The following is a 24,655-nucleotide window of genomic DNA, read 5'->3' as shown; positions in this document are numbered from 1 at the left end:
ATTGAACTGACTGGGTAGACCCACTCACACACAGAATCAGTTAGTGTAAGCTAATGTTTACTCCAAAAACTATGTGTATTATACTGAAAATGTGAAAAAAAAAAATCGTTCCAACCTCCATTGCAAAAGAATTTTCGAAAATTTTTATTTTTCCCGTGTTCAGGAGGTCATTTTAAGCAACTTTTGTTCTACAAAAAACTTTACTTGTCTTGTTTTATTTATAGTATTTCAATTTGCATTTATCTAGTTTAGTTTATGTTTGTTTTTGGTAGTATTTTTGCCTTCCTCACCTTACTGAGGAAAGGCTATAAAATCACTCGAAAACTGAACTTCTCAATTAGACCTCCTAGACCCACCTTCATGTATACCTATCGACTCAGAATCGAATTCTGAGCAAATGTCTGTGTGTGTGGTGGGATGTTGATCAAAAAATTGTCACTCGATTATCTCGACATTGCGTGAACCGATTTTGTCCGTTTTGGCGTCATTCGATCCGTTTTGAGGTCCCATAAGTCGCTATTAAAAATCATGCAGTTTAGTTAAGTACTTCAAAAGTTATGCTAAAAAAACGATTTTGACAAAAGTCTGGATGATTGTAAAAAGGGTGGTTTTTGTAAGAAACCCCGGCATGTTATACATTTTTAGAAAGGTATTTAAAAGACCTTTCCAACGCGACCAATACATTGAAGATCTGACAACCCTATCAAAAGTTATTAGCACTTAAGTGTTATTTATGCACTTTTTGGAAGCCGGATCTCAGATATCATGCTGAAAACGTTGTCCGGATCTATCATGCGACCTGTCGTTGGAAAGGTAATTAAAAGACCTTTCTAACGCGTTCAAAACATTGAAAATCTGACAACCCTATCAAAAGTTATAAGCACTTAAGTGTTATTTATACACTTTGTAGAGGCCGGATCTCAGATATTTAGATGAAAACGTATTCCAAATATATCATGCGACCTATCTTAGGTAATTAAAAGGCATTACCCTTTGAATGAGAGGAAGGCACCAACCACCTAAGGGTGGATTAAGTAACGTTTTTTTCATAAAATTATTTTTATTAGGTCCTGTATGGAATCGTAGTAATCGGTGAGTGCGGTCGCGAAAAAACTTTGCTCCGTCATATTTTTCTACGAATTTAGTTACTTTAAAATAAGTTTTATAAAATGTTCGGTGATGTTCCTGAATTGGATCTATTTCTAAAAGAACCTGGACGTTTAATTTATAATCGTGTAGAAATGGTTGTGTTGAGAGTGAAATTTTACGTCATTTTCGGAGAACGTTTCAATGAAGATACCACAAGAAGACTGAGGTTACGAGTGACGAATCCCAATGGAGGGACCAGCATTTGAGATGGAAATTTGTCTCAAGCTTTTATTTTTCGATACTGGAGATGGTTCCTGGTTGCAAGTGTGCAAGAGCGCACTGGGATGTTTAACGGAAGCTTCGTTCGATTGCGGAGGAAGTGGCCAGTGGTGTTTCCTGAGCGTGGCAGCCCTGTAACAAATCAAGGATCTAGCTGAGGATGCAATTTTGCTGCGCAGATCAAAATGATTTCGGGTCAAGAGGAATTGAATTAAATATCTTAATTGATGTCTTTGTGAGGGGAGAGTCCGATTTGCTCTCCATCTGCATTAACTTTTTATTATTCCTGATTTTCTATTATTCTTTTGCTCTTCCTACCTGCCACCATCTCACTTTTTATGTCCTTGTGAGGGGATCATCGATCCATCCGCATTGACACACTATCTTTTCAATTTTCTACTTGACTTTCTATATATTTTTCATTGCTTTTTTCACACTTACTACCAGTCTTTGTGAGGGGATACTGAGCTCGATTTGCTCTCCATCCGCATTGACCTTTTCTCAACTATGATTTTCCTTTTAATCAGTAGTTAGAATCAAAGCCGGGGATTGGGAGGGAGCATCAGGGCAGTGGACGGTATGCTGTAATGGCGGGGACTGGATGTAGATAGCGGAAGACCAGAACTACGTCACAAGGGGGAAATAGTTTATTAATTATACAATTCTAAAGAATTGTCTAATTACTACATCTATTGACCTCTGTCAGTCTCCGGCTGTCTGCCGCGCCCTTTTAGGCCCCCAACAGGGTGCGAGCCCTGTTTTTCAGCTTTGTCAGACTTTTTTCGGAGTTATTGGAGGTTACTGTCGGAAGGAGATTCTCTTCCCCTGAGGACACCGTGAGTGATTTTGCTCGTTCGCGTCCAACCACCCCTTTTGGCCCTTCATACGGCAGTAATTTGAAGATGCTCCCTTTAAGTCTGAGCCACTGTAATTCTCGGCAACCGCTACATAGGTCATCCTTGTGGCCCTGTTGGTTACCACATCAAATCAAATCAAATCAAAATTATTTTTATTAGGTCCTTTTCGGTACTGGGACCTGGTTAAGACCGAGTCGGCTTTTGTAATTACATTTGACTTAATAATTACAGAGGATCTTGTGTGTAAATGTTAGTGGGAGGGGAGCCAATTTGTTTTTGGTAGTATTTGGCCTGTTCTACCATCTCCTATCATTTTTCATCTATTTTTTTCATGTTTTTACAGACACTTTTTCAATTTTTTGCTTGTTTTCACATTTTCTGCAATAAAATGGCCTATTATCATTAAAATTGTTTAAAAAAAAATGAAGAGGCATAGTTTGGGACACTTCAAAAATTACTGCATACTTAATTTTACTTAAAATTAGGAAATGTTAGTAAAAAACACAGCCAAAAAAATGTCATTTTCAAAAACATTGGCAAAGTCACATAAAACAAGTCAGACATTCAACCCTGAAATTTTCAAAAATTTAAAGAGTTCTTTTTCCAATGCTTTTTATAGATCAGAAATTAGAAATTTGGGAATTAAAAAATTCAAGAATTAAAGTAATGCTAGATTACTTTTTCAACACAACCAATGCGCCATGGGTTTTCTATGTACATAGGACCTTTTTTAAATGTAAGCGAAATTAGTTGATTTTAACATTTAATTCCATAATATCAAAATTATACAATGTTAGTATTTTAGAGTTTTAAGTTATTGAAATTTCCTTTTTTTATTTTTACTCAATCCTTAATTTTCGGACCTAATAATTGTGACGCTTGAAGTTTTAAGAATTTTATATTTTAGGAATTTAAGAATTTGAGATATTAAGCATTTTAAATTTTTAGAATTTATTAATTTAAAAGTTTAAGAATTTATGAATTTCAGAATCTTGGAATTTCTGTTCGACACCTGAGAATTTGATAATTTGAGAATTGTGGACTCTTAAATGAGTCTAAGAATTTAAAATTAAAGAGTATTAGAATTAAAAAAAATTGAGTTATGAAACCTTAAATTTGTGGGTTTTTCGATTCCAAATTCAAGATTTTTCATCAATTAGATTTTTATATATTTTTAGACATTTGGGAATTCAAAAATTTCATAATTAAAGTACAGTACTTGTTCAGTAACTGGGCTGAGAACGTAGCCCAGTCACCGAATGCTGCTCGCTAGCTGGGCTGATCGAAAAATAACGAGGAGACCACCGATGATGCAAAACTATTTTTCTGATGAAATATAAAAATAAAAGTTAATCAAATTTATTTACAATGCTTACTTTTCATATTTCTGCAATGGTGACTTGAAATTAAATAAAAATTTGAAAAAAGTTTTTATATTTATTGAACATGATTTTTGCATCCATTAACCCCTCGGTCATTTCGGTTTGTTTTGGTTTTTTGACGTTTATCTGGTTTTTAATTGGGCTACGGCCCAGTTATCGAGCGCCCAGCTAAAAAGCAGCCCAGTTGAACAACGCCCAGTTACCGAACAACTACTGTATTTGCTAATCTTAAAGTTTAATTCCAGATTTGAAAAATTTGTGAATGCTAATATTTCAGAGTTTTAAGTTATTTAAATTGCCAAATTTTAGTTTTTTTCTGATTTTGCCCTTTTTATGTTTATTCAATTCCTCAATTTTCGGACCCAATAATTGTGACGCTTAAAGTTTTGATTTTTTATATTCATCTTATTCTAGGTCTTGACTAAGACTTTGATAGAACAAGTTTTTAAAAAATTCTGTTTTTTAATGTAAAAAATTGATTTTAAAGTTTTTGATTTTTCGTAAGTTCTACTCAACTAGTAGGGCAAGACGAACAACCCGTTGGGACAAGAGGAACTATGCATGAAACAACATGATAATTTGCTAACAATTGAACTGCTATCACTTTGAAACATCAGATTAGAATGTTTTTGAAACGTTTCTTTCCTTTTTAGATTAAATAATAATATTTTACTAAAAATTTGATCGTTTTTACGTAAAAAAATATTTACTTAGATGATTAATAGTAATTTTTCATAATATCACTTAATTTTGTATGGACATTTTTTTTACAACTGTTTATCAGTTTTTAAGAACTTTTATGTATTTATTTCCCAATCAAATATGTGGTTGCAGCAATTTGTAACTTTTTCCATACTAAGAATCCATATGGTACACAGGTGCAAATCATTGGTTGGGACACTACTGATCTAGGAAAAATAGCAGCTTGATAAAATGAGCCTTAAAACGAACCCTAAGCCTTATTTTGTACTTTCCAAATATTATAAGACAACAAAGGTTTTGAAAAAAAAACTTCATTAAATTTTATGCCCCGTGGCGTTTACGTCGTTTTGGCGATTATGTGGTAGTAGAATCAGCTAATTGCATTGCTAGCAACAATTCCTCATACTGGAAATAATCAAAATTGTAAAAATTACGACCTTACTAGCGATTGTTCCTCTTGCCCCATATGGTCGTCTTGCCCCACCTTCCCCTATTTAATAATTCAAGAGTTTAGCGATTTATGATTTGGAACTTAAGAATTTAAGAAATGAATAACTTGAGAATTTTATAATTTGAGAATTCAGGACTCTTAATTGAGTCTAAGAATTTAAAATTATTTAAGTTTTTTCATCAAATAAATTTTTAATTTAGAATCTAGAATTTTTGAATCCGAGATTATAAATATATATTTATTTAATTTCAACACTTTGAACACACGCGCTCATAGCAAACTGTCAACTTTTGTTGACCGCGTTCCATCTGAGCTCTGTAAATCGACAAATATTGGCAACGGCAATTTAAAAATATAAAGTTTGAATTGAAAAAAAATGATTTTTTTTAGCTATGAAATTTAAGAATTATTAATATTTGAATTTAAGAATTTCTGCTTAAAATTAATTTTTTACGTTTTAAAACAAGTTTTAAAATTTTTAAATGCATGATTTTTGTAATTTTTGATCTTTATTATTTTTTTTAAGTAAGGCCGTTGCAAATATTTTTGAAGTTTATGTCCTTCTACTCTAGCCGGGGTCGAGGGGGGCAAAAAATAAAAATATATTAAAACTTAAATTACAAGCCATGGTCTCAACATTTGAATGAAAAAAGTGTTTTAAAATGCATTTCACACCTGCCCAATTGTTTTGCAATCATTAGTGTTCAAAATATGAATGTATCGATGAGATTTTTTTTTTCGCCGAAAAAAAAAACTTGCGGTGCTGTTTGTGGATTTTCACAAAAATTGGAAATATTTTTTATCGATCCCAGACATGCTAAATATGATTTTGAATGCAGGAAAATGCATTTCAAATTGTTTTCAGTTGGTTAGACTTCTATTTCCTTTGAAATTTTGAAATATTTGCAACGGCCTAACTTAAATGTTCTCAATCTCTGGATCTTGAAATTTTGGCAGAACAATACAAAGACTTATTTCCACGATTGTGAAACACCTTTTTAATACTTTAGACATTGTGTTAAACATTCAACTCTTTTGTTTTAAATGCAAATTGCCTCCTTCGCGCTTTAAGCCCGCGCACTGTCCGACAGCACCCGCACGATGCTGCCCACGCCCCCCTTGGCGTACACCTTCTCGTGCCAGGTCAGCAGGTGGCCGCTCGAGCCCTCGGACGGGATCTCGAAGCCCCGGTAGATGTACTTCATCAGCACGTCCCACAGGTCCGGGTCGTCCAGCGAGTCGATGGCGGCATCGATCTGGGACGACTTGATCGAGAGGAGCACCTTCAGGGTGAGGTTCAGGGCATTGTCCTTAACTTGCTGGTTCTTACACAAAAGAGGAGCATTCTGGAGGACCGTCTTCAGCGCGTCAATGTTCCTACCCTTGTGGGATGATTATCTTAGTTAAGGAAAACATTTGCACAAGCTTAATAAAAAGATAACGAGCGGTGACTCATCGTTTATCTCTACTTAGTCAAAGACTAAGTTGCATCTCTTTTTTTTTTTTCAAAGGAGATAAACAAAAGGGCAACAACCCTGTAAATGTTATTTTTTGAAAAGGATATTGATTGAGCAGCGTCGTGATTTCGGCCTCGTCCGGGACGATCATTCCGCTGGCCTGGTCCGCGTCATCCTCCCGGAAGTTGTCCTCGTTGTACTGGTCGACGTCGATCTTCCGGAACGCCGAGCTGGACGTGTTCTTGGCCATTGCTGCCGGTGTGAGGAAACGGTCCTGTAATCATCAGCAATCTTGTAAAACTATTGAAACAATTTTTAAACGATTTACACACCTAAAATCAAACTTTTCTAGGGCAGGGACAAAATTTCTAGATAACAAGCGAAAATGCAAAATTTACATTCGATGGAGAAATGTCAAAACGAATCACGCACACAAACACAAATGTTCAACTTTCCTATCCCTCATAAGTTGAGACAGCTGCGAGAGCAAAAGTAAACCGGTTCGCGAAATAAAATTTTACCGGTTCAACGGAATTTGGCGCGAACTTTCTTAACTCGTGGGTAAATCGGTGAAATCAGTTGGACGCAGAAGTTTCATTTCGCAACATTCAATCTGATTTTGGTTTAAAAAGACCTGAAAATCGCAAATCTACGATGGCTTCCGAAAATTCTACACCGGCCACTGAACTGGTCCGTTTGCTGGAGTGCCGCGTATGCCTCGAGGGTGTCAAGAACTGCCTCATTTGTTGCCACTGCTCGCAGCCGTTTTGTCGGGCTTGCATCGTCCGGTGGATCCAAGAGAACGACAAATGTCCCAACTGTCGACAGAACCTGACGTGCAAAGGAAGTTTGGTAAAAGTTGCCACATTTGACCGAATCCAGGAGTTGCTGATGGACGAATCGCAGAACCGATGCGGCCAACATCCGAAGGACCATTTGTCGCTGTATTGTAAGCTCTGCCAGCAAAGCATTTGTGCACGTTGTTTGCACTCTGACCAGCACGTGGAGCATAAAGAAGAGGTGGTTCTAGTTGGTGAGAACAATTCAAAATATTTTAACATTATTTTGGTAATCCTACTATTACTTTATTATTTTAGACGATATTTATGATCAAACTGAGAACAGATTGCGAAACACGATGGTCAAAATTGTACGCGAAAGGGCGACCACTGTTACATTGTTGGATGGTATCAAGGATAACCTGAAAACTGTGACTCAACTGCTAAACGATGATATCAAAGTACTGGAGGGAAACCTGTCGAAGATTGATGAACTACACCATGAAGTGGAAGAATCTCTAAACAGCAAGAAAGAGTGATCTTTCAACAAAAACGATCTTCATTCACTATTCTAATACGCCTCTTCCACTTACAGTGCAACCACGTTGCAAGAAATGATGGACATCCTGCGGACGGCGGAGTCATTCAACCTCAAGCAAACCCAAGACTTGGAGAAACTACATTTTCAAAAGTAACTAACAACAACCTGCTTTCCATATATGCAACCTTCATCCCAAGCAACAAAACATTTCTTTCCTAACAGGTCGTCGTCGCCACATTTCGTCATCATCAAATTCAAGGTGGATGAGAACGACGAAACCGACAACAAGCCCGTTCTGGAGTCTCTGACCAGCGGTGGCGGTTCCGTTGGGCGGTGAACGTCTCCCGCTGCCATGCGGTGCCGCCATTAGGCGAATAACTCGTCGATTCGATCTTAGCATTTTGAATAACTTAAAGAACAATCCGGAAACCGCATTATTTCTTGCTTAAAATTAATATTCTTCATTAGTGGTAAATCACAGTTAAAGTTACACAACCTTATTGATATGTTAGAAAAGAATACTGTAAAGCTGATAATAAAAAAAAAAAACTACTTGACAAAACCATCTGAATCGCTTTCCGGTTACTCTAGCGTACAATTCGACGTCGTCGTGCTGTCTTGTCGAACCCGCCATTTCGACGTTCCGAAAAAACACGTTTTAATGTTTGACATTGAATAAACAAAAACTAGAGCACGCCATGTAAACAATAACAAACACGTTTTGTTTGGCTGACCATTCTGTGTATTGTCCCGAAGTTTGGTTAAAGTTGGTTGCTGGAGTCCCGAGTTATAATTACAAATGTTTACGGTAGTCTAACTTGTACGTGCGTCAAACGCGTTCTGACCTGAAATCTCTTTCGCCAGTTGTCGCACTTACATCAATTTTCAGGGAGTGACAAGATAGCACGACGAGATTGAAACTTCTTTTATATGAAAAGTGACAGAAATGCACGGAGTTTTTTCGGTTATTATTGAAAACTAATGTTGGGGATCTGTGAAGGTCAAAAGGTGAGGCATTGTGAGCTGCACAAAATGGCGTTCTTAATTCAATTTGGCCCAAAATGCACGTACGACAAGTTAGCACGACGGCGACGAATTGAGCGATTTGTCATTGATAAAATTTCACCCTAGAATCATATTGATTGCATTGATTGCCATTGGTCGTAACACTTGCTCGGAGCGTATTCTAGACCAGGGGAGACCAAAGTATGGCCCGCGGGCCAAACGTGGCCCGCGAAGTGATTTTTTGTGGCCCGCGGACCCGTTTTGAATAATCATGTAAAATGGCCCGTAAAGTTTTTTCTTTTTATTTTTTGTTGACAAAAAAACAAATGATTTAATAATGTTTTTATCCCTATTTTAGGATACAGTTTCACAAATTTTAATGTGATTTCATCGAACATTTTTGGAAATTCTGGCTTTCAGAATTAAGGCAGACAAAATGTTGAAATCGGAGGAATAAGGCTGTTGCAAGTATTTTACAAAGCTTTTTTCAACATCCCTCCTTTTATTAAAAATTGGCTCGAAAAATCATGGACAATTTTTTTTAAACTTCAAAATATCAACAGAAACTTAAGTGCAATCAGCTCTGTTGGAGATTTAAGCTGTCCACTTGTCTGTGGTAGATTAGTAAACAAGAAGAAATGAGTAAACGCCCTTTAGCGTGTAGCTCAGCATCTGTCACATCTTTCCACTCTGCTGTTACCACTCTCGAATATAACTTTGACAAACGTACACGCGGTTTTATTTCCACTGCCGCTCCACCTTTTACAGGTTATGGGCCTGTTCGAACGCGTTTGTTCGAGTTAAAAAAGTTTTTCGCCGCGAGTTTTCGGAAGTTTCGCGATCGAAATGTCCACGGGCGGGGACGGAGCTGATGCTCCCGGGCGCGCTGCCACAAAGCAAACCCTTTCGAATCTGCCGCCGATGGAGCTCCTGATGGGCCGTGAAAACTGGCCGGATTGGAAGTTCGCTGTGCAGACGATGTTGGAGGTTGAAGGCCTTTGGGACGCAGTTGAACCGGCAGCAGGCGCCGTGGTCGACCCGGTGATGGACAAGTTGGCCAAGGGGCGGATCATCCTCATGGTCCACAAATCGAACTTCCACCACCTCAGGGGGGTGCAAACGGCGAAGGAAGCTTGGACGAAGCTCGAAAATGTCTTCGAGGATTCCGGATTGACTCGACGGATGGCGCTAATCAACAAACTGACGTCGACGAGGCTGGACAACAGCGAGTCGATGCAAGCGTTTGTGTCCGACATCCTGGAGGCCGCACACCAGTTGCGCGGAATCGGCTTTGACGTGACGGACGAGTGGGTCGGATCGTTCCTGCTCAACGGATTGCCAGCATCGTATCGTCCAATGATTATGGCCTTGGAAAATTGCGGCCAAGCAATCACAGGGGATCTAATCAAGACGAAGCTGCTGCAGGAGGTGTCTGTTCCGTCGGAGGGGGCCGCGTTCGCAAGCAACAAGGCGCACAAGAAGTCGACGAAAAGCCAACAGAGCAATCCACCCAGCAGTCACCCGAGCACATCCAAAGGACCGAAATGTCGGCGCTGCCACAACTACGGTCACATCGCTCGTGATTGCAAGATGAAGGAGCCGAAGAAGGACGGAAGTGCTAGGTGCACCGTGTTGTCGGCACTCAACGAGGAGGATGACAACTGGTACTTTGACTCCGGCGCATCGAACCATTTTTCGAAGTCGGACGCGATGCTGGAGGATCTTCAGCAGTATGGAGGCACCGTGGTTGCAGCCAACAGAGGGGCGATGAAGGTCGTGGCGAAGGGGCGGATGCAGCTCACCCCGAAAAGTTGCCCGAATTCCCCGATCGTCGTGAATGACGTGCAAGTCATCCCGGAGCTGTCATCGAACCTGCTGTCAGTCAACCAGATCGTGAAGCGAGGCTGCACGGTAATCTTCAACTCCGCTGGAGTGAAGGTGCTGAACTCGGACGGTGACGTCATGGCAACTGGAACTCGTTACCGGGAGCTGTTCAAGCTCGATCTGCGATCGCAGGAAACGAAGAGCGCACTCGCTTGCTCGTCTGCGGTTGGTCTCGAGGTCTGGCACCAGCGCCTGGGACACCTGAATTTGCCGAGCGTTCGAAAGCTAGCCAGTGGACTCGCCAACGGGATCAAGATCGTCGGAGCCGACAAGGAGGACTGCAAGGTGTGCCCTATGGGGAAGCACACACGACAGCCGTTCAACAAGATGGGTTCGCGCGCTACCGGGATGCTCGATGTGGTTCACACCGACATCTGCGGTCCGTTCGAAGTACCATCGATGGCCGGAAGCAGATACTACATCCTGTTCGTGGACGACCGTTCCCGGAAGATGTGGGTGTTCTTCCTGAAGACGAAGTCGGAGGAGGAAGTCTTGAGAACCTTCAAGGAGTTCCACCTGATGGTCGAACGCCAGTCCGAGCGCAAGCTGAAGGTGCTGCGAAGTGACAACGGGAAGGAGTACGTGAACAACGGTATGAGAAGCTACCTGAAACAGCACGGTATCGTGCACCAGACGACGAACCCCTACACCCCAGAACAAAACGGCATGTCCGAGCGCGGAAACCGCTCAATTGTTGAGCGCGCTCGATGTCTACTGTTCGGAGCTGGACTGGAGAAGAAGTTCTGGGCGGAGGCCGTGGGCACAGCTGTTTACCTTCTCAACCGGTCTCCCACGCAAGGTCACGAATCGACGCCGGAAGAGGTTTGGACACGCAAGAAGCCGGATTTGTCGCACCTGAGAATCTTCGGCACCAAAGCGATGGTCCAAATCCCCAAACAGAAGCGACGGAAGCTGGACCCGAAGTCGCACGAGTGCATTTTTGTCGGCTACGACGAACACGTGAAAGGGTATCGGTTCTACGACCCGCAGTCACGGAAAGTCTTCAGCAGCCGCGAGGTCCGCTTCATCAACGAAGGCGTACTGGAGAAGCAGGAGGATCGACGTCAAGAGCAAGTGGTGCGGCTGGACATCGAACCGTACGTGCCGCCGACAGCAAGTGGTTCGCCGAATCGCTTTGTGGAAATCGACGACGCCGCCGAGAACGAGCTGGAGAATCCCGACACGGACCGTGTCCCGGATGTCGACAACAGCGAGGACGAGTTTCTCGGGTTCGAGGAAACAGCTGGCTCAGTGACCGACGTGACCTCCGTGCTCCCACCGCAATCATCTTCAAATCCTCCGTTGTCACCGGAGTTGAGGCGCAGCGGTCGGGAGCACAAACTTCCAGGCAAGTACGATGATTTCCATGTTTCGCTCAGAGGTTTGCCGCGTCCCAATCCCTTACAGGAGGTCGAATCAACCGATACCAGCGACGACGACGCCAGCGAGGACAACTCGTCGGAGGAATCCGATGACCCGGTCCCGCCGAGTCGCGACACGAGCTGCGTGGTGGCCACAGCCAGGAGTCTGGCAGTCGACGGCGATCCCTTGTCCCACAAGGATGCGCTGTCTCGAGAGGACTCTGCAAGCTGGAAAAAGGCCATGTTCGACGAGTACGAGGCGCTGATGGCGAACGACACCTGGGCGCTGACGGAACTACCGAAGGGCAGAAAGGCCATCAAGTGTCGGTGGGTCTTCAAGACCAAGCACGACGCGAGTGGCAATGTAGATCGGCACAAGGCGCGGTTGGTTGTGAAAGGATTTTCGCAGCGAAAGGGGGAAGACTATGACGAAACCTACTCGCCAGTCGTACGTCACAGTTCCCTGCGATATCTGTTCGCGCTCTCCGCCAGATATGACTTGTCGATGGACCAGATGGACGCCACAACCGCCTTCCTGCAGAGCGAGTTGGAAGAGGAAATTTTCATGGAGCAGCCACCCTGTTTCGAGGACCCGACCAGACGCAACCTGGTCTGCCGCTTGAACAAAGCGCTCTACGGATTGAAGCAGTCAAGTCGAGTGTGGAACGGAAAGTTGGATGCCGCACTGAAACGTTTTGGTCTGCATTCCTCGAAGTACGACCCGTGCCTGTACAACCGGATCGCCAACGGAAAGATACTGTTCGTCGCAATCTACGTCGACGACGTCGTGATCGTTTCCAATGACGAAGGGATGAAGAACGAGATCAAGGCCAAGCTGAGCAGCACATTCCGGATGAAGGACTTGGGACCTGTCAGCAGCTGCCTGGGCATCCGCGTCACCCGCGGACAAGGCTGTGTCGCGCTAGACCAGCAAGCATACATTGAATCGATGCTCACCCGGTTCAACATGCAGAACGCCAAGCCCGTGTCGACACCATCGAACCCGTGCGTGAAGCTGATCAAGGAGATGGCGCCGAAAACGGCGGACGAGGCGGAGAAGATGAAACGAGTTCCCTACCCCGAAGCCGTAGGAAGTCTGATGTACCTGGCCACCTGTACCCGGCCGGACATCATGCACGCAGTGAACCAACTGAGTCGTTTCAACGCAAATCCTGGGCCGAAGCACTGGGAAGCAGTCAAACACCTGTTCCGGTACCTACGAGGCACGTGCGGGTTGAAGCTGCGTTACAGGAAGCACGGCAACACAGAGCTAGTCGGGTACGCCGACGCAAGCTGGGCATCGGATTTGGACGACCGGAAGTCAACAAGTGGCTACATCTTCATGCTGCAAGGAGGTGCAGTTGCTTGGAGCTGCAAACGACAGCCGACTGTCGCGCTGTCAACCTGTGAAGCCGAGTATATGGCTCTGGCTGCAACTGTTCAGGAAGCTTCGTGGTGGCACGGATTGTTGGCTCAACTGGGACGAAAGCAACCGATCGAGCTACGCTGCGATAACCAGAGCGCCATCTGCATCGCCAAGAATGGAGGTTACACGCCGCGTACCAAGCATATCGACATTCGTCACCATTATATCCGTGACGCCCTCGACAAGAAGATCGTGAAGCTGACCTACGTCAGCACGGACGAGCAGACGGCGGACGGCCTGACAAAGTCTCTGGAACGGATCAAGCTGGAGCGCAACCGATCAGCGATGGGGATCAGCGGATCAGCTTAAGGAGGTGTGTTGGAGATTTAAGCTGTCCACTTGTCTGTGGTAGATTAGTAAACAAGAAGAAATGAGTAAACGCCCTTTAGCGTGTAGCTCAGCATCTGTCACATCTTTCCACTCTGCTGTTACCACTCTCGAATATAACTTTGACAAACGTACACGCGGTTTTATTTCCACTGCCGCTCCACCTTTTACAAGCTCAAATCAATTAAAAATGCTTTCTTCGGCGTTTAGAATCATTTTGAGCATGTTCTGTTTATTCAAAAATAATTTGAATTTTAATGAATTTTCGATGAATATATGTTTTTTCGCTAAAATGATTTTTTGTTGAATTTTACATTTTAAAAATAATGATTGCAATTCAACTTAACGGGTGCTCAAAACATTTTTTAAAGTTTTTTTTAGTTGAAATTCTGGCTATCAACGATATTTCTAGATAAAATTTTCAAAACAACCTATCCCTCATGGGTTTCCTATGCAGATAGGACCTTTTGAAAATTTAATCTAGATTTAATTAGTCACACTTAGTTTAATGAAACAAATTACGCCGTTACATAAATTATGCAGATTACATGTCACCAGTTTCAAAATATGAAACAAATATTGAAAACACAAGTATATTCAGCTAAAAACTTTTTGTTTTTTTTCTTCAAACAATAAAATCAACACCTTTATAAAACTGCCATTTTGTTTTTTCGTTTTTTTTAATTAAGGGAAATACTGAAAAAATAACAGAAATAAAAAAAAAAACAAATGCCAGCTTATCAATGTATTTTGTAGTCTTAAAAAAATCATTTTTTGTTTATAAAATCTTATTTTGTATATTCGGCCCGCAAACTCATTTGAGCCTCAAATTTGTCCCAGCCTCCAAAAACTTTGAGCACCCCTGTATCTAGACCTTCCCAAAAACTACCCAAATACAAACGAAACTTACCGTGGAGAATTGGGTACTAAAGCCCTATGTCAATTTTTATGTACAACGGTAAAAAACACGATTAAAAAACATGTCTGATCACTTTTTTTCATTTTAATGCAAAATTTTTTTTTGACAAGACAACATTTTTTCGATGGATCAACTATGGTCCCCTTGGAACGAGCTGTCAAGTAGGAGCTTTTCTGTCAAGAAGGATCGCGAGGTTAATTTTTCAAAATTGATTTAAAAATCCATTTTAAACTCTTTGTGGTCGTACAAAGGGTCATTGTACTCAGAAAAATAAGCTTTATCGCTGTAAACAATAATATCAGCAATCTAAGCTTCATTTTAGGACCCAATTGTAGGGTTTTCGTCTTTCAAAATAATGTAAACAATATAAATATATTGACCGGGTAATAATAACCCGAAACAGACTATTCCTTACTGAAGCGTGTACTTGGTTTTTGACAGCACATGAAAAGAGGCGCGTGTTTATGTTAACGCTGTGGACAGTTGAGAGTGAACGTTTGGCGCGGAAGTGTGAGTGTGATTGAATTGTCCTGGAACCGGTTGGCGGAATCCGGAGCAGGATACGACGGAAGCGGACATGAGGTCAGTGTGTGGTTGGGAGGTTAATGATCGGCAGCGATGGTGCTGCGTCCGGAACGTCGTGTCTCAAGGAGTCTCGGTTGCGACTCTACAAGAATCTTGTTCAGGTGGAATCGGATCTATGGGAAATGTACAATTATATTTGTATTATTGGCCTATCAGCACTTTGATCATGAATTACAGCTTTCATAAAGTGTTTTTGATTGTTCCAAAGTAATGAATAGCTCAAATAAAAGTGAGCAAGCAAGTCTCCATTGTTGATGTTTCTGAAAATGTTGATTTAAGAGCGAAAAACTGTAAAGTGATGAGAATGGGCCGAACGGCTTAGACTGATTAAAATGGGTAAAATTCCTCTAATACCAATAATTGCTATCAAAATCAAATTAAGGCCGAGTTGCGAAAACATTGAGAATTATTCTAATGAAAACCGATAAGTTGTTGTTTTTATTATATATTTTTATTAGAATCATTTCACTTACTAGATTACACTTAACGCACTAAGAGTTCAAGTTATGCAATCTTTATTAGTTTGACTATTACCACGAGGGTTAGTTGTAACCTTCACTTGACTCCCTCTCGCCGCTCCTTCCTCCCTCACGGACAGGGATGCTGCGATCCTCCTCCACCGTACTGTCCACCACCGGCCGCGTATTGCCCTCCTGTCGAGTACTGCCCCGCCGAACCGTAATTCCCGCCCGCAGCATAGTGCCCACCCGATCCGTAATGCCCGCCCGCTGCCGACCCGTAGTGCCCAACGGAGCCACCGTAACTCCCAACCGACCCGCCGTAGTGCCCCCCGTAATTTCCAATCGAACCTCCGTAGTGGCCACCGTAATTCCCAACCGATCCGCCGTAGTGGCCACCGTACTGCAGTCCGGACGCGTATCCGGAGTGCGACAGGTGCGAACCGTGCGTTTGGTGAACTCCGTGATCGGACACCGAGATGTGCCCCGTGGCGTGGGTTAGGATCGGGGCATGAGCCGTTATGATGGGGGTGGAGTATACGGGAGCGCTGACCACCGGAAGCGGGGCATAGTGGACGACGGGTTTGGTGATGACCACGGGTTTGGCTACGACGACGGGCTTGGTGACAACGACGGGAGTTGGTACCTTCACTGGGACTGGGTACGGGGCTGGGACGGGAACTTCGATGTGTTTCGTGATTGGCACGGGGACGGCCACTGGAACTGGTCGATCAATAGGGACTGCGTAGGGTTTCTTCACGATCACCGGATATGGCACTGGTTTGTGGATTGGGAAGGGAACTGGGACCGTTTTCTTGATGAACACCGGGTATGGTCTGGGGTATGGGACGGGGATGTGCTCCTTAATGGTGGCTGTTAGGATTGGCCGAGGGTAACCGTAACTTCCGTGGTGGTGGAATCCCGGGTTGAATCCACCATGTGCTGAGAATCCACCTCCGTAACCGATTCCAGCGCCATGAAATCCACCGTCATAGCCGTAACCTCCGTACGACCCGCCGTACGATCCTCCGTATCCGAAGCCTCGGCTCACTAGTCCCGCGGAGTGACCACCGGAGTACAATCCCCCGGAGAATCCGAGTCCACCCCCGTATCCTAATCCATAGCCACCACCATAGCCAATACCCAACCCAAGATGTCGCTTGGAGTTCTTCTTCGCGCCATCCGTTGAAGCAACTGCCGCACGGTTGTTCTGCTGATCAACGGTTTCCGCAGGCTGCAACCCCTTGCTGTCTGTCGGTTCTGCTAAAACGGCCGTCGCCGTCAGCGTCAATACCAGAAGTTTGAGCTAAAAGCACACACAAAACAAAACAAATCTTCACTTTTCACAAAATTCTCACAAAACCCAACCGCCCAACTCACCATCAAACCCGTCATGGTATCTTCTAAAATCTACAATCACCCACCGGCTAATCCCTTCAAATCGGTATCACACGATCCGTGGTCGGAATCGATACTGCCCCTAGAAGCCGAATCTGTCCTCACCTTTATACCTTTTCTCGCAACATTTGATACGTCGACGACGCGTAGATCTGGACTGGGTGTCACCGACGCTCGAGAGACGCACTTCCACCCATTAGATCATCGCGAGCAGCATGCCAACGGCCAAAGAAGCCGGGGTGACCGGGTGATCTCGCGCTCAGAATTTGCATGTAATTATGCCAATTAATCGAGGGGGGAAGGGACGTCCAAACAAGAAGACAACATAAACTCACGTGGCGACGGGGTGATCATAATCGTGCGTTGCACTCGAGGCATAACGTGGATGTTTTGGGGTAACTCGTGTGGGGTTGGGTCGATTAGGGATGGTCAGATGAAATTAGAACATAAGCTTGTTTGACAGGCGAAAAGCAGCAACATTCTTTTTCAATATTTTATCAACTTTTAGTTAGAATGGTTTAAAACACTGCAAAAAGTTTTGGGTACTACACCACTATACCCTTTAAACTAAATATTACTTTGAAAATATTCATCCAAAAATATCAAATTTACATGAAGTTTCAAACAGACTCATGATCACCTCTACCCACCCGATGATCCCGAGTCAAGTGCTCAACGCGTAAGCGAACTGAACCAGTTCCACGTGCATAACTTAAGGTTGCCCTAAAGCAGGGTGATGCCCGGCGTGAAAGTCCTAGCTACGACAGGAGGGGGCTGCCCTAATCGAAAGATAATCGTTTTCCACTTGCACTTTTCATATAGTGTTGCTCGATTCTTTTTGTTGGCACAGACAGCATCGAAGTATCACGTCCGTCAAGTCTGTGGCATTTGGTGTAACACCGCTGCTGAACGGATGTGGGTCATTTTCCGCGAGCCGGCGTACTGATCTATTTACCCACTGAACTGAAGCCCAGCATCTGACCAACAACGACGACGTCCACGGGACAGCTGATAGGCTTGATGTATGGTAATTTGATGAACCGGTGTGGTGCGTTGTTTGTTGATAAGAGGCTGGGCTAGACGTCTGACAGACGACGAACTAAGACATCATAGGCGTCTATCGTTGCTGGAGACCTGCCTGGGTTATGTAAGCCCGATAATTGAGCATAATTCGCATATTTTGCTGTCCCATGAGTCTGTGTGTGTGTGTGTTTGGAATGTGTCACTTGGTTGCATTAGCAAGTGAAGCTCGGGTTTTAAAATGTGCGAAGAGATTGAATCGAACGTGAAATGGTGCCCATTCGGGGCTCTAATTCTGATTTCTGATTGGTGTAATTATTTAATTATGCTGGGGTAGTTTGAGCTTGTTTAATCATTGATCGATCTGTGATCCAGTATGGTAATAAGAACGTTGAATACAAATCGATTTTAGATTGATGAAATGTGACCATTAAGGCTGCATCTGGTGTTTAACTGTTGATTGATATTGATTCGATTGACAACCACGCATTTAAAAGTATAATAGTTTGACTTGCAAATCATTTTATTTTAATATTTAAAAAATCATCTCGTATTTGTCGCTGTTTGGCAGGATTACCATTCCATTAAGGGGTTACATACATGTAGAAAACCTCAATATTTCATATTTCCGAATATTTATTAAATCCTTTAAAAAGATGTGAAAGTTTCATGAAGATATGTCATGATATAAGCGAGTAGAAGACGATTTAAGTTTAAAGTTTTGCCATGCGCAAAGCGGACTGTCAAACTTTGTGAGCGTTTTTCTCGGAACAACGAGTTGATTTAGTTAAAAATATGTAAAAAACAAATTTAAAAAAAAGTTTGAGTGTGTGCCAATACCAACCCTGGACATTTTTGCCGATTTACATGTATGTAACCCCTTAAGCTTTTTGAATGTCATTTTGAAATGAAAAAGAGAAACTCTCTAAAATGCTACAGAAAGACAACACACTTGAATGAATGTGAAATTCTTTAAAACATGTTTGAGTTCAGATTTTTTTTAGCTAAATGTTTTTGGGGAACTGCTTTTGTTTGAAAATAAGGCTGGTACAAATTTTATTTAAAGTTTTTGTCCCCTTTTCTTTTAAAACTGGCCCGAAAGGGAAATTTTTTTTTTCAAAAGATTTCAAAATTTCAATAAAAATTTAAGTGGAATCAGCTGGAACCAATTTTAAATGCAATCACCAGCGTTTAGAATCATTTTAAGCATGTTTGGGTTGATTTAAAAATCATTTGAATTTTTGAAAATTTTCGATGCTAAATACCGCAAAATGTTTTTTTTTCGCTATAATTTTTGTTTTCGTCAAATCTTACATTTTTTTAAAACTAATGATTGCAAAACAACTGAACTAGTGAAAAATACCCTTTAAGGGTGCACAGCAACGAAGGAAGTTGTTGTCTTCTTATTCCAAAATTGTCAAACTTACGGACCCAATCCTGCAACAACGGGATTGTGAAATTAGTCAAACTTTGTTGTAAATTACTTTGTGGACAGTACTTTAGGGGATGAATAAAAAAAATATTTCGATGGTACCCGTAATTTTGAAAATACTAAAATGTCTGTAACAAAAATCTGGGTGCAAAAGCTTTGGTTGATGTGCACCGTTAAAACACTTTTTCCATGCATATGTGGAAACTATGGCTTTTTATTTCAATATCAATATTTTTTATAACTTTGCCCCCCTCCTCGACCCAGGCTAGAGCCGTAGGAGAAAAACTTTGAAAAATATTTGCATCGGCCTAAGCAAAAATTGTGAATTATTTTAGAAACAATAGTAAATTATTTTGACAGAATAGAGATACTCACAGTTAGGCCGTTGCAAATATTTTTGAAGTTTATGTCCCTCGACTCTGACCAAAGTCGAGGGGGGGGGGGGGCAAAAAAATAAAAAAGTATTAAAATTCAAAATACGGGCCATGATTTCAACATTTTGATAAAAAAAAAGTGTTTTAAAATGCATTATACTGCCCATGTTCACATAAATGTCCCATATGCAAAAACAGCAAGCTGAGAAAAACGCAAGGGAAGTTTGTCCCACACATAAGGCTACGTGTTAAGTTTTCACGAAAAAACAGGATTTCCTCTTGATTTCAAGAACAAAGTACTGGATGTTATATTAGGATGTAACAAAAATGACTTTTTGGCGGGCATTCAGGGGTTTGTTCCGGTGGGCATACTGAGCCCAAATCCCAAATATGAGCTTGATTGGACGTAACAGGAGCTGGCGCTCCGCCCTTCAATTTAAATGGGATTTAACCCGTAAAAAAAGATTTTTTCAAAAATGACAATTTTTGAGGCATTTTGGCCACTGAAGCGTTTACCAAAAACATCATTGGCGTGTAGGCCAGATCCTTGCGCATCTTTTGTTATATATAACATTGAAGTTTGGAGCACCCTGGAGCTCGGTACAGACCTTCAAAGTTTGGCATTTTTTCGAAAAACCGGCCCCGGCAAAAAAGATATGCGTCGCGTCTCGCGACGCCCGAGACGCCATTTGATTTTGCTGGGACCGATTTTTCGAAAAAATGCCAAACTTTGAAGGTCTGTACCAAGCTCCAGGGTGCTCCAAACTTCAATGTTATATATACCAAAAGATGCGCAAGGATCTGGCCTACACGCCAGTGATGTTTTTGGTAAACGCTTCAGTGGCCAAAATGCCTAAAAAATTGACATTTTTGAAAAAATCCTTTTTTACGGGTTAAATCCCATTTAAAATTGAAGGGCGGAGCGCCAGCTCCTGTTACGTCCAATCAAGCTCATATTTGGGATTTGGGGTCAGTATGCCCACCGGAACAAACCCCTGAATGCCCGCCAAAAAGTCATTTTTGTTACACTCTAATGTTATATGCTCTTTTGAAAGAGCACACGATTTTGAACAAAACTGCATCAATTACTCAAAAGTGATGAAAATGCATATGGGACATTTATGCGATCATGGGCAGTATACACCTGTCCAGTTGTTTTGCCATCATTAGTTTCCAAAATATCTAAGTATTCATGAAAATTTTATTTTTTGCGGAAAATAATAACATTGGAATTTCATAAAAATTCTAAACATTTTTTAACAAGCCCAAACATGCTAAATATGATTATCAATGCAGAAAAATGCATTTTAGATTGTTTTCAGTTGATTAGACTTCTATTTTCATGGAAATTTTGAAGTTTTTAGGAAAAAAATTTTTTTGCCCCCTGATTTTTCAGACCAATTTTAAAGGGGGGGGGGGCGACATAAACTTTGAAAAATATTTGCAACGGCCTTAAGGAAACATGAATAAATTCTTTTTAAAGAATGGAAAACACACAGAAGTAGTACAGATTATAAAAATTAGGACTATAAAAAATCGCTTTCGACCTTTTGTCCGCTCTGGTCCTTTCGACCAGATTTCCAATATTTTCCGAGCAAACTTATTTTGCAACTATAATGCACAACTTAACACTTATTTATTTTTGCGTCCACCGCGAGATTTGAACATGCGACCTCTAGATTTTTAGTTCAGTGCCCAAAATACAAGGTAAATAACCAAAATTGTATATGAAAATAATTGAGTTATAACCATTTTTTGTAACATAATTAAAAATGAAGTGCTTTCTTTTTTCTGCAACAATTCGACCATCCGTTTTTGCATTTTTTTGGCTGAAACTTTTTGGGTACCTTCCTTAGGGATCATCCATAAACAACGTGGACACTTTTTTTTTTAAATCTCAGACGCCCCCTCCCAACCCCCTCGTGGACAATTTCCATACAAAACAAATTGTGGACAATCGCTGAACTCCCCTCCTCCCTCATGGCATCCACGTGGTTTATGGATGATCCCTTATGCTTTTTCTATGATAAAAGCCATTTTTGCCTCATCAGTTTGCCCATATAAGAATGGCATGTGAAAATTCAAAAATCTGTATCTTTTGAAGGGATTTTTTTTTATCGATTTGGTATCTTCGGTAAAGTTGTAGGTATGGATGAGGAATACCATCACCTGGGGCGATTCGGGACTACAGTCTGAAAAAGGACAGCAGTTTTAAGAGCACATAAAAGCTTGAAATCGATGCACTATTTTTGTTGTTCTGTGTCTATTATATCCGGAACCAATAAAAAATATTCAAACAGCTGTTCCAATTCGCCCCATGTGTCCCGATTCGACCCAAATGACGGTACATCGTAAAAATTGTACCGGAAAAAATGGAAACACGGGAAATTTATGATTGATGATTTTTTAAATCCCTTTCTGTAAAAAAATGATTTTATAAAATTACAATTTCAAGCTTTTTACATAAAATTTTAGCCATCTATTCAGAAAATTACAGAAAGGGCAAACAATCAAAAAAATCTTGAAAATTTCAAAACACCGTTTTTCAAGATGGTTCCATTTTCAGATAACATTTTTTTTATTTTTCATTTAGTTTAGTCCTATTTTGAAAAAGTTGATGAAATATTTTCTACATTTTGTTTTTTTTTTGAGCTTTTTTCATTAAATTTCATAATATTGTTTGTTTTAAAGAGCAGAAAATTTCACAAACTTTTATTTATTTTAATTTGACATCTAAGCATTAGGCTGGTCAATTTTTTAAAGCTTTTGTCCCTCGGCTCTGGTCGAGGTTGTTAGGTGGGAGCAAGGGGATGTTCGGATTCATGCCAATTTTTCGAAATTTCGAAACAAAATGTATTGCAAAATTCCTTTATACATAATTGCAGTTTTGCTACCATAAAACATGTAAAATGTCAATGAATTCATAACAATTTATTTTACAATACTTCTTCGTCTTTTCCTTATCAATGGTCCCAGAATTCAAAATTTCTTAAAATATAAAAAAAAACTTGTGTGTGTGTGTGTGTGGTCCAATCCAATACCCGCTGGCCGGCAGCGAAATTATGGGAAAGTATAGTTTGTATCAGACTTGGGTTGAGCTGATACAGCTTATCTCAGTCCCGGGTATTAGGTGGTGACAGCCCTCGCGCTGCTTCCAATGACCCATTTCAGAATGGCAGAGATCCTAGCGGCCCAATTCCGAGGTCATTGGGCATTGTCTGGCCCCGCCTAAACATAGTACAAGAACCAGACGGGTTCTCGACCTATCTTTAAACTTCCAATCCCATCAGGCAAAACAGGGATCAGCGCGTATTTAATGATTGTTGAAAAGTAGGCAAAATGTGAAAATTTCAGTTTGGATAGATCTCACCAAGTTTCTGATTTCTGGTAGTCCTAAGCACCCGGGAGTTGTCCCATATTTAGGCCGCTTGAGCGCTGCTTGATGACACTTCCGAAAATATTCCTTGGCAAACTGCTTTTATTTCTTTCGCATTATTTGTTTATTTAACTAGTTGAATACCACCCTTAGAACGAGCTAGCCCACATCACACTAATACTACTGCAAGAGCGAAGCCGCCGCGATGAACTGTCAAACCCTTGACCAAGCGGCGTAGAAAACACAAATCGCGAAAAAACTGTCCAAATTCTCAAAATTGCAGGAAATCTTCACTTTCCACATGAAATCTACACATTGTACAATCTTTTCACTACTTTTCACGCGATTTACTATAAAAACTACCGACTAAACAATTAAAATTCCGCGGACCGCACACCGCCAGCCTCTGCTCTCGATGGCAGGGCTGCCAACTTATCAAAAAAAAATATAAAAAAAAAAAAAACTTGTTGTTTTGAAAATGCATTATACAGATTATTCTCAATAGTTTACAATAGACTTTATTAGTATTTTCCATGAAGAATTCAATTTCAGTAAATTATTTTGATTAGTCAAGGAGGGGGGGGAGGGGGGACAACACCTTAAAATAACATTTGCAATTGGCTTAGTTTCCGAGACACCTGTGATTCAAAAACGTGGGCTAATTGGGCAACATTGCGAAAAACCCATGTTTATTTTTTTTATCTTTTCTTGGCAACCAAATGCTTTATCAACAAAATTCAAAAAAGCTAAATGTAGCAAACTTTCTCGTCTATTCGATTTTTTTTGGTCAAAAGTGGGCATGGACAAGAACAAAAGCGATTTATTTAAAACAGTAACCCGAAAATGACTATAACTTGAGACGGCACTTTATCAACATTTCACTGAAGTATTTTTTGAATGCAAATTTCATCTAACATTATAAAATGGAAGTCAAATATTTTTTGGACTTTTTTTTTAATAGTTGATAGAAAAATCACATTTTTTGCCCTTTCAGAAATTTTATGAAAGGATGTGTTCGATTAGATTAGAAATTTTATAAAAGGATTACATTTTATGGCCCCAAAATATCATAAAAGTAAAAAAGTTAATAGTAAAATAGTATTTAAAAAAAAATCTATTTTGGTGGCAACAAATATTTTAAAATTCAGCCACTTCTCTGTAGATTTAGAATTGTGTAGTTGTTTGAACACTCCGTGTAAAAAGAAGAATTTTTTTTCTGAAAATCCTACATCCGAATCCTACATTGATCAGAAAATTGATATTGTCATTCTGAGATTGGAAATATTGTAAACCAGTGTTACAAAAAAATCAGGTAGCGCAAATTTGAAGGGTAGCTTTTTGATGTAAAAAATCTTACAGTCTAATCTAAAATTAATAAATTCTTTAAAAAAGATATCGTTTATTAGTTGGGTAAGTTCACATTTTTATTGTTATGAATTGTTATGAAAGCTCTTCTCGGAATTTGACGCGTTGTAATGAAGAGATTTCAATGATTTTGGAGACGAACCCGATTCCAAATTTGTTGTAACGTGATATTTCTTCAACCAATTGAT

At 41.0% G+C, this 24,655-nt stretch overlaps 2 protein-coding genes across 2 annotated transcripts; both read right to left on the bottom strand.

The window, feature by feature from the left end:
* Positions 1 to 5,734: 5,734 nt before the first annotated feature.
* Positions 5,735 to 6,658, bottom strand: LOC6045648 (actin-related protein 2/3 complex subunit 5-C). The gene is made up of 3 exons (XM_038254416.1): positions 6,550 to 6,658; positions 6,325 to 6,491; positions 5,735 to 6,143 (listed from the first exon to the last, which is right to left on the bottom strand). Exons 2-3 carry the CDS (start codon positions 6,465 to 6,467, stop codon positions 5,828 to 5,830), a joined length of 459 nt encoding a protein of 152 aa, XP_038110344.1. The 5' UTR covers positions 6,468 to 6,491; positions 6,550 to 6,658; the 3' UTR covers positions 5,735 to 5,827.
* An 8,974-nt stretch (positions 6,659 to 15,632) lies between these two features.
* On the bottom strand, positions 15,633 to 16,897 carry LOC6045650 (keratin, type II cytoskeletal 1). Its single transcript, XM_038250869.1, has 3 exons — positions 16,883 to 16,897; positions 15,854 to 16,808; positions 15,633 to 15,772 (listed from the first exon to the last, which is right to left on the bottom strand). The coding sequence occupies exons 1-3, from the start codon at positions 16,895 to 16,897 to the stop codon at positions 15,633 to 15,635; spliced, it is 1,110 nt and encodes a 369-aa protein (XP_038106797.1).
* Between the last annotated feature and the right edge of the window lie 7,758 nt (positions 16,898 to 24,655).

The sequence above is a fragment of the Culex quinquefasciatus genome, chromosome 2, assembly GCF_015732765.1.
Source record: "Culex quinquefasciatus strain JHB chromosome 2, VPISU_Cqui_1.0_pri_paternal, whole genome shotgun sequence".
Taxonomy (NCBI): domain Eukaryota; kingdom Metazoa; phylum Arthropoda; class Insecta; order Diptera; family Culicidae; genus Culex; species Culex quinquefasciatus.
The sequence above is the reverse complement of the archived record's forward strand: the minus strand, read 5'-3'. Positions and strand labels throughout refer to the sequence as shown.

What these genes read in the sequence shown, in the direction of transcription:
- LOC6045648 (XM_038254416.1), bottom strand. Translation starts at nt 6,467, where the DNA reads ATGGCCAAGAACACGTCCAGCTCGGCGTTCCGGAAGATCGACGTCGAC. An exon ending in ATCACGACGCTGCTCAATCA is followed by an intron (nt 6,144 to 6,324) that starts ATATCCTTTTCA and finishes ATCATCCCACAA; the next exon opens with GGGTAGGAACATTGACGCGC.
- LOC6045650 (XM_038250869.1), bottom strand. An exon ending in TTACGGTGGCCACTACGGAG is followed by an intron (nt 15,773 to 15,853) that starts GTTCGATTGGAA and finishes ACGGGTCGGCAG; the next exon opens with CGGGCGGGCATTACGGATCG.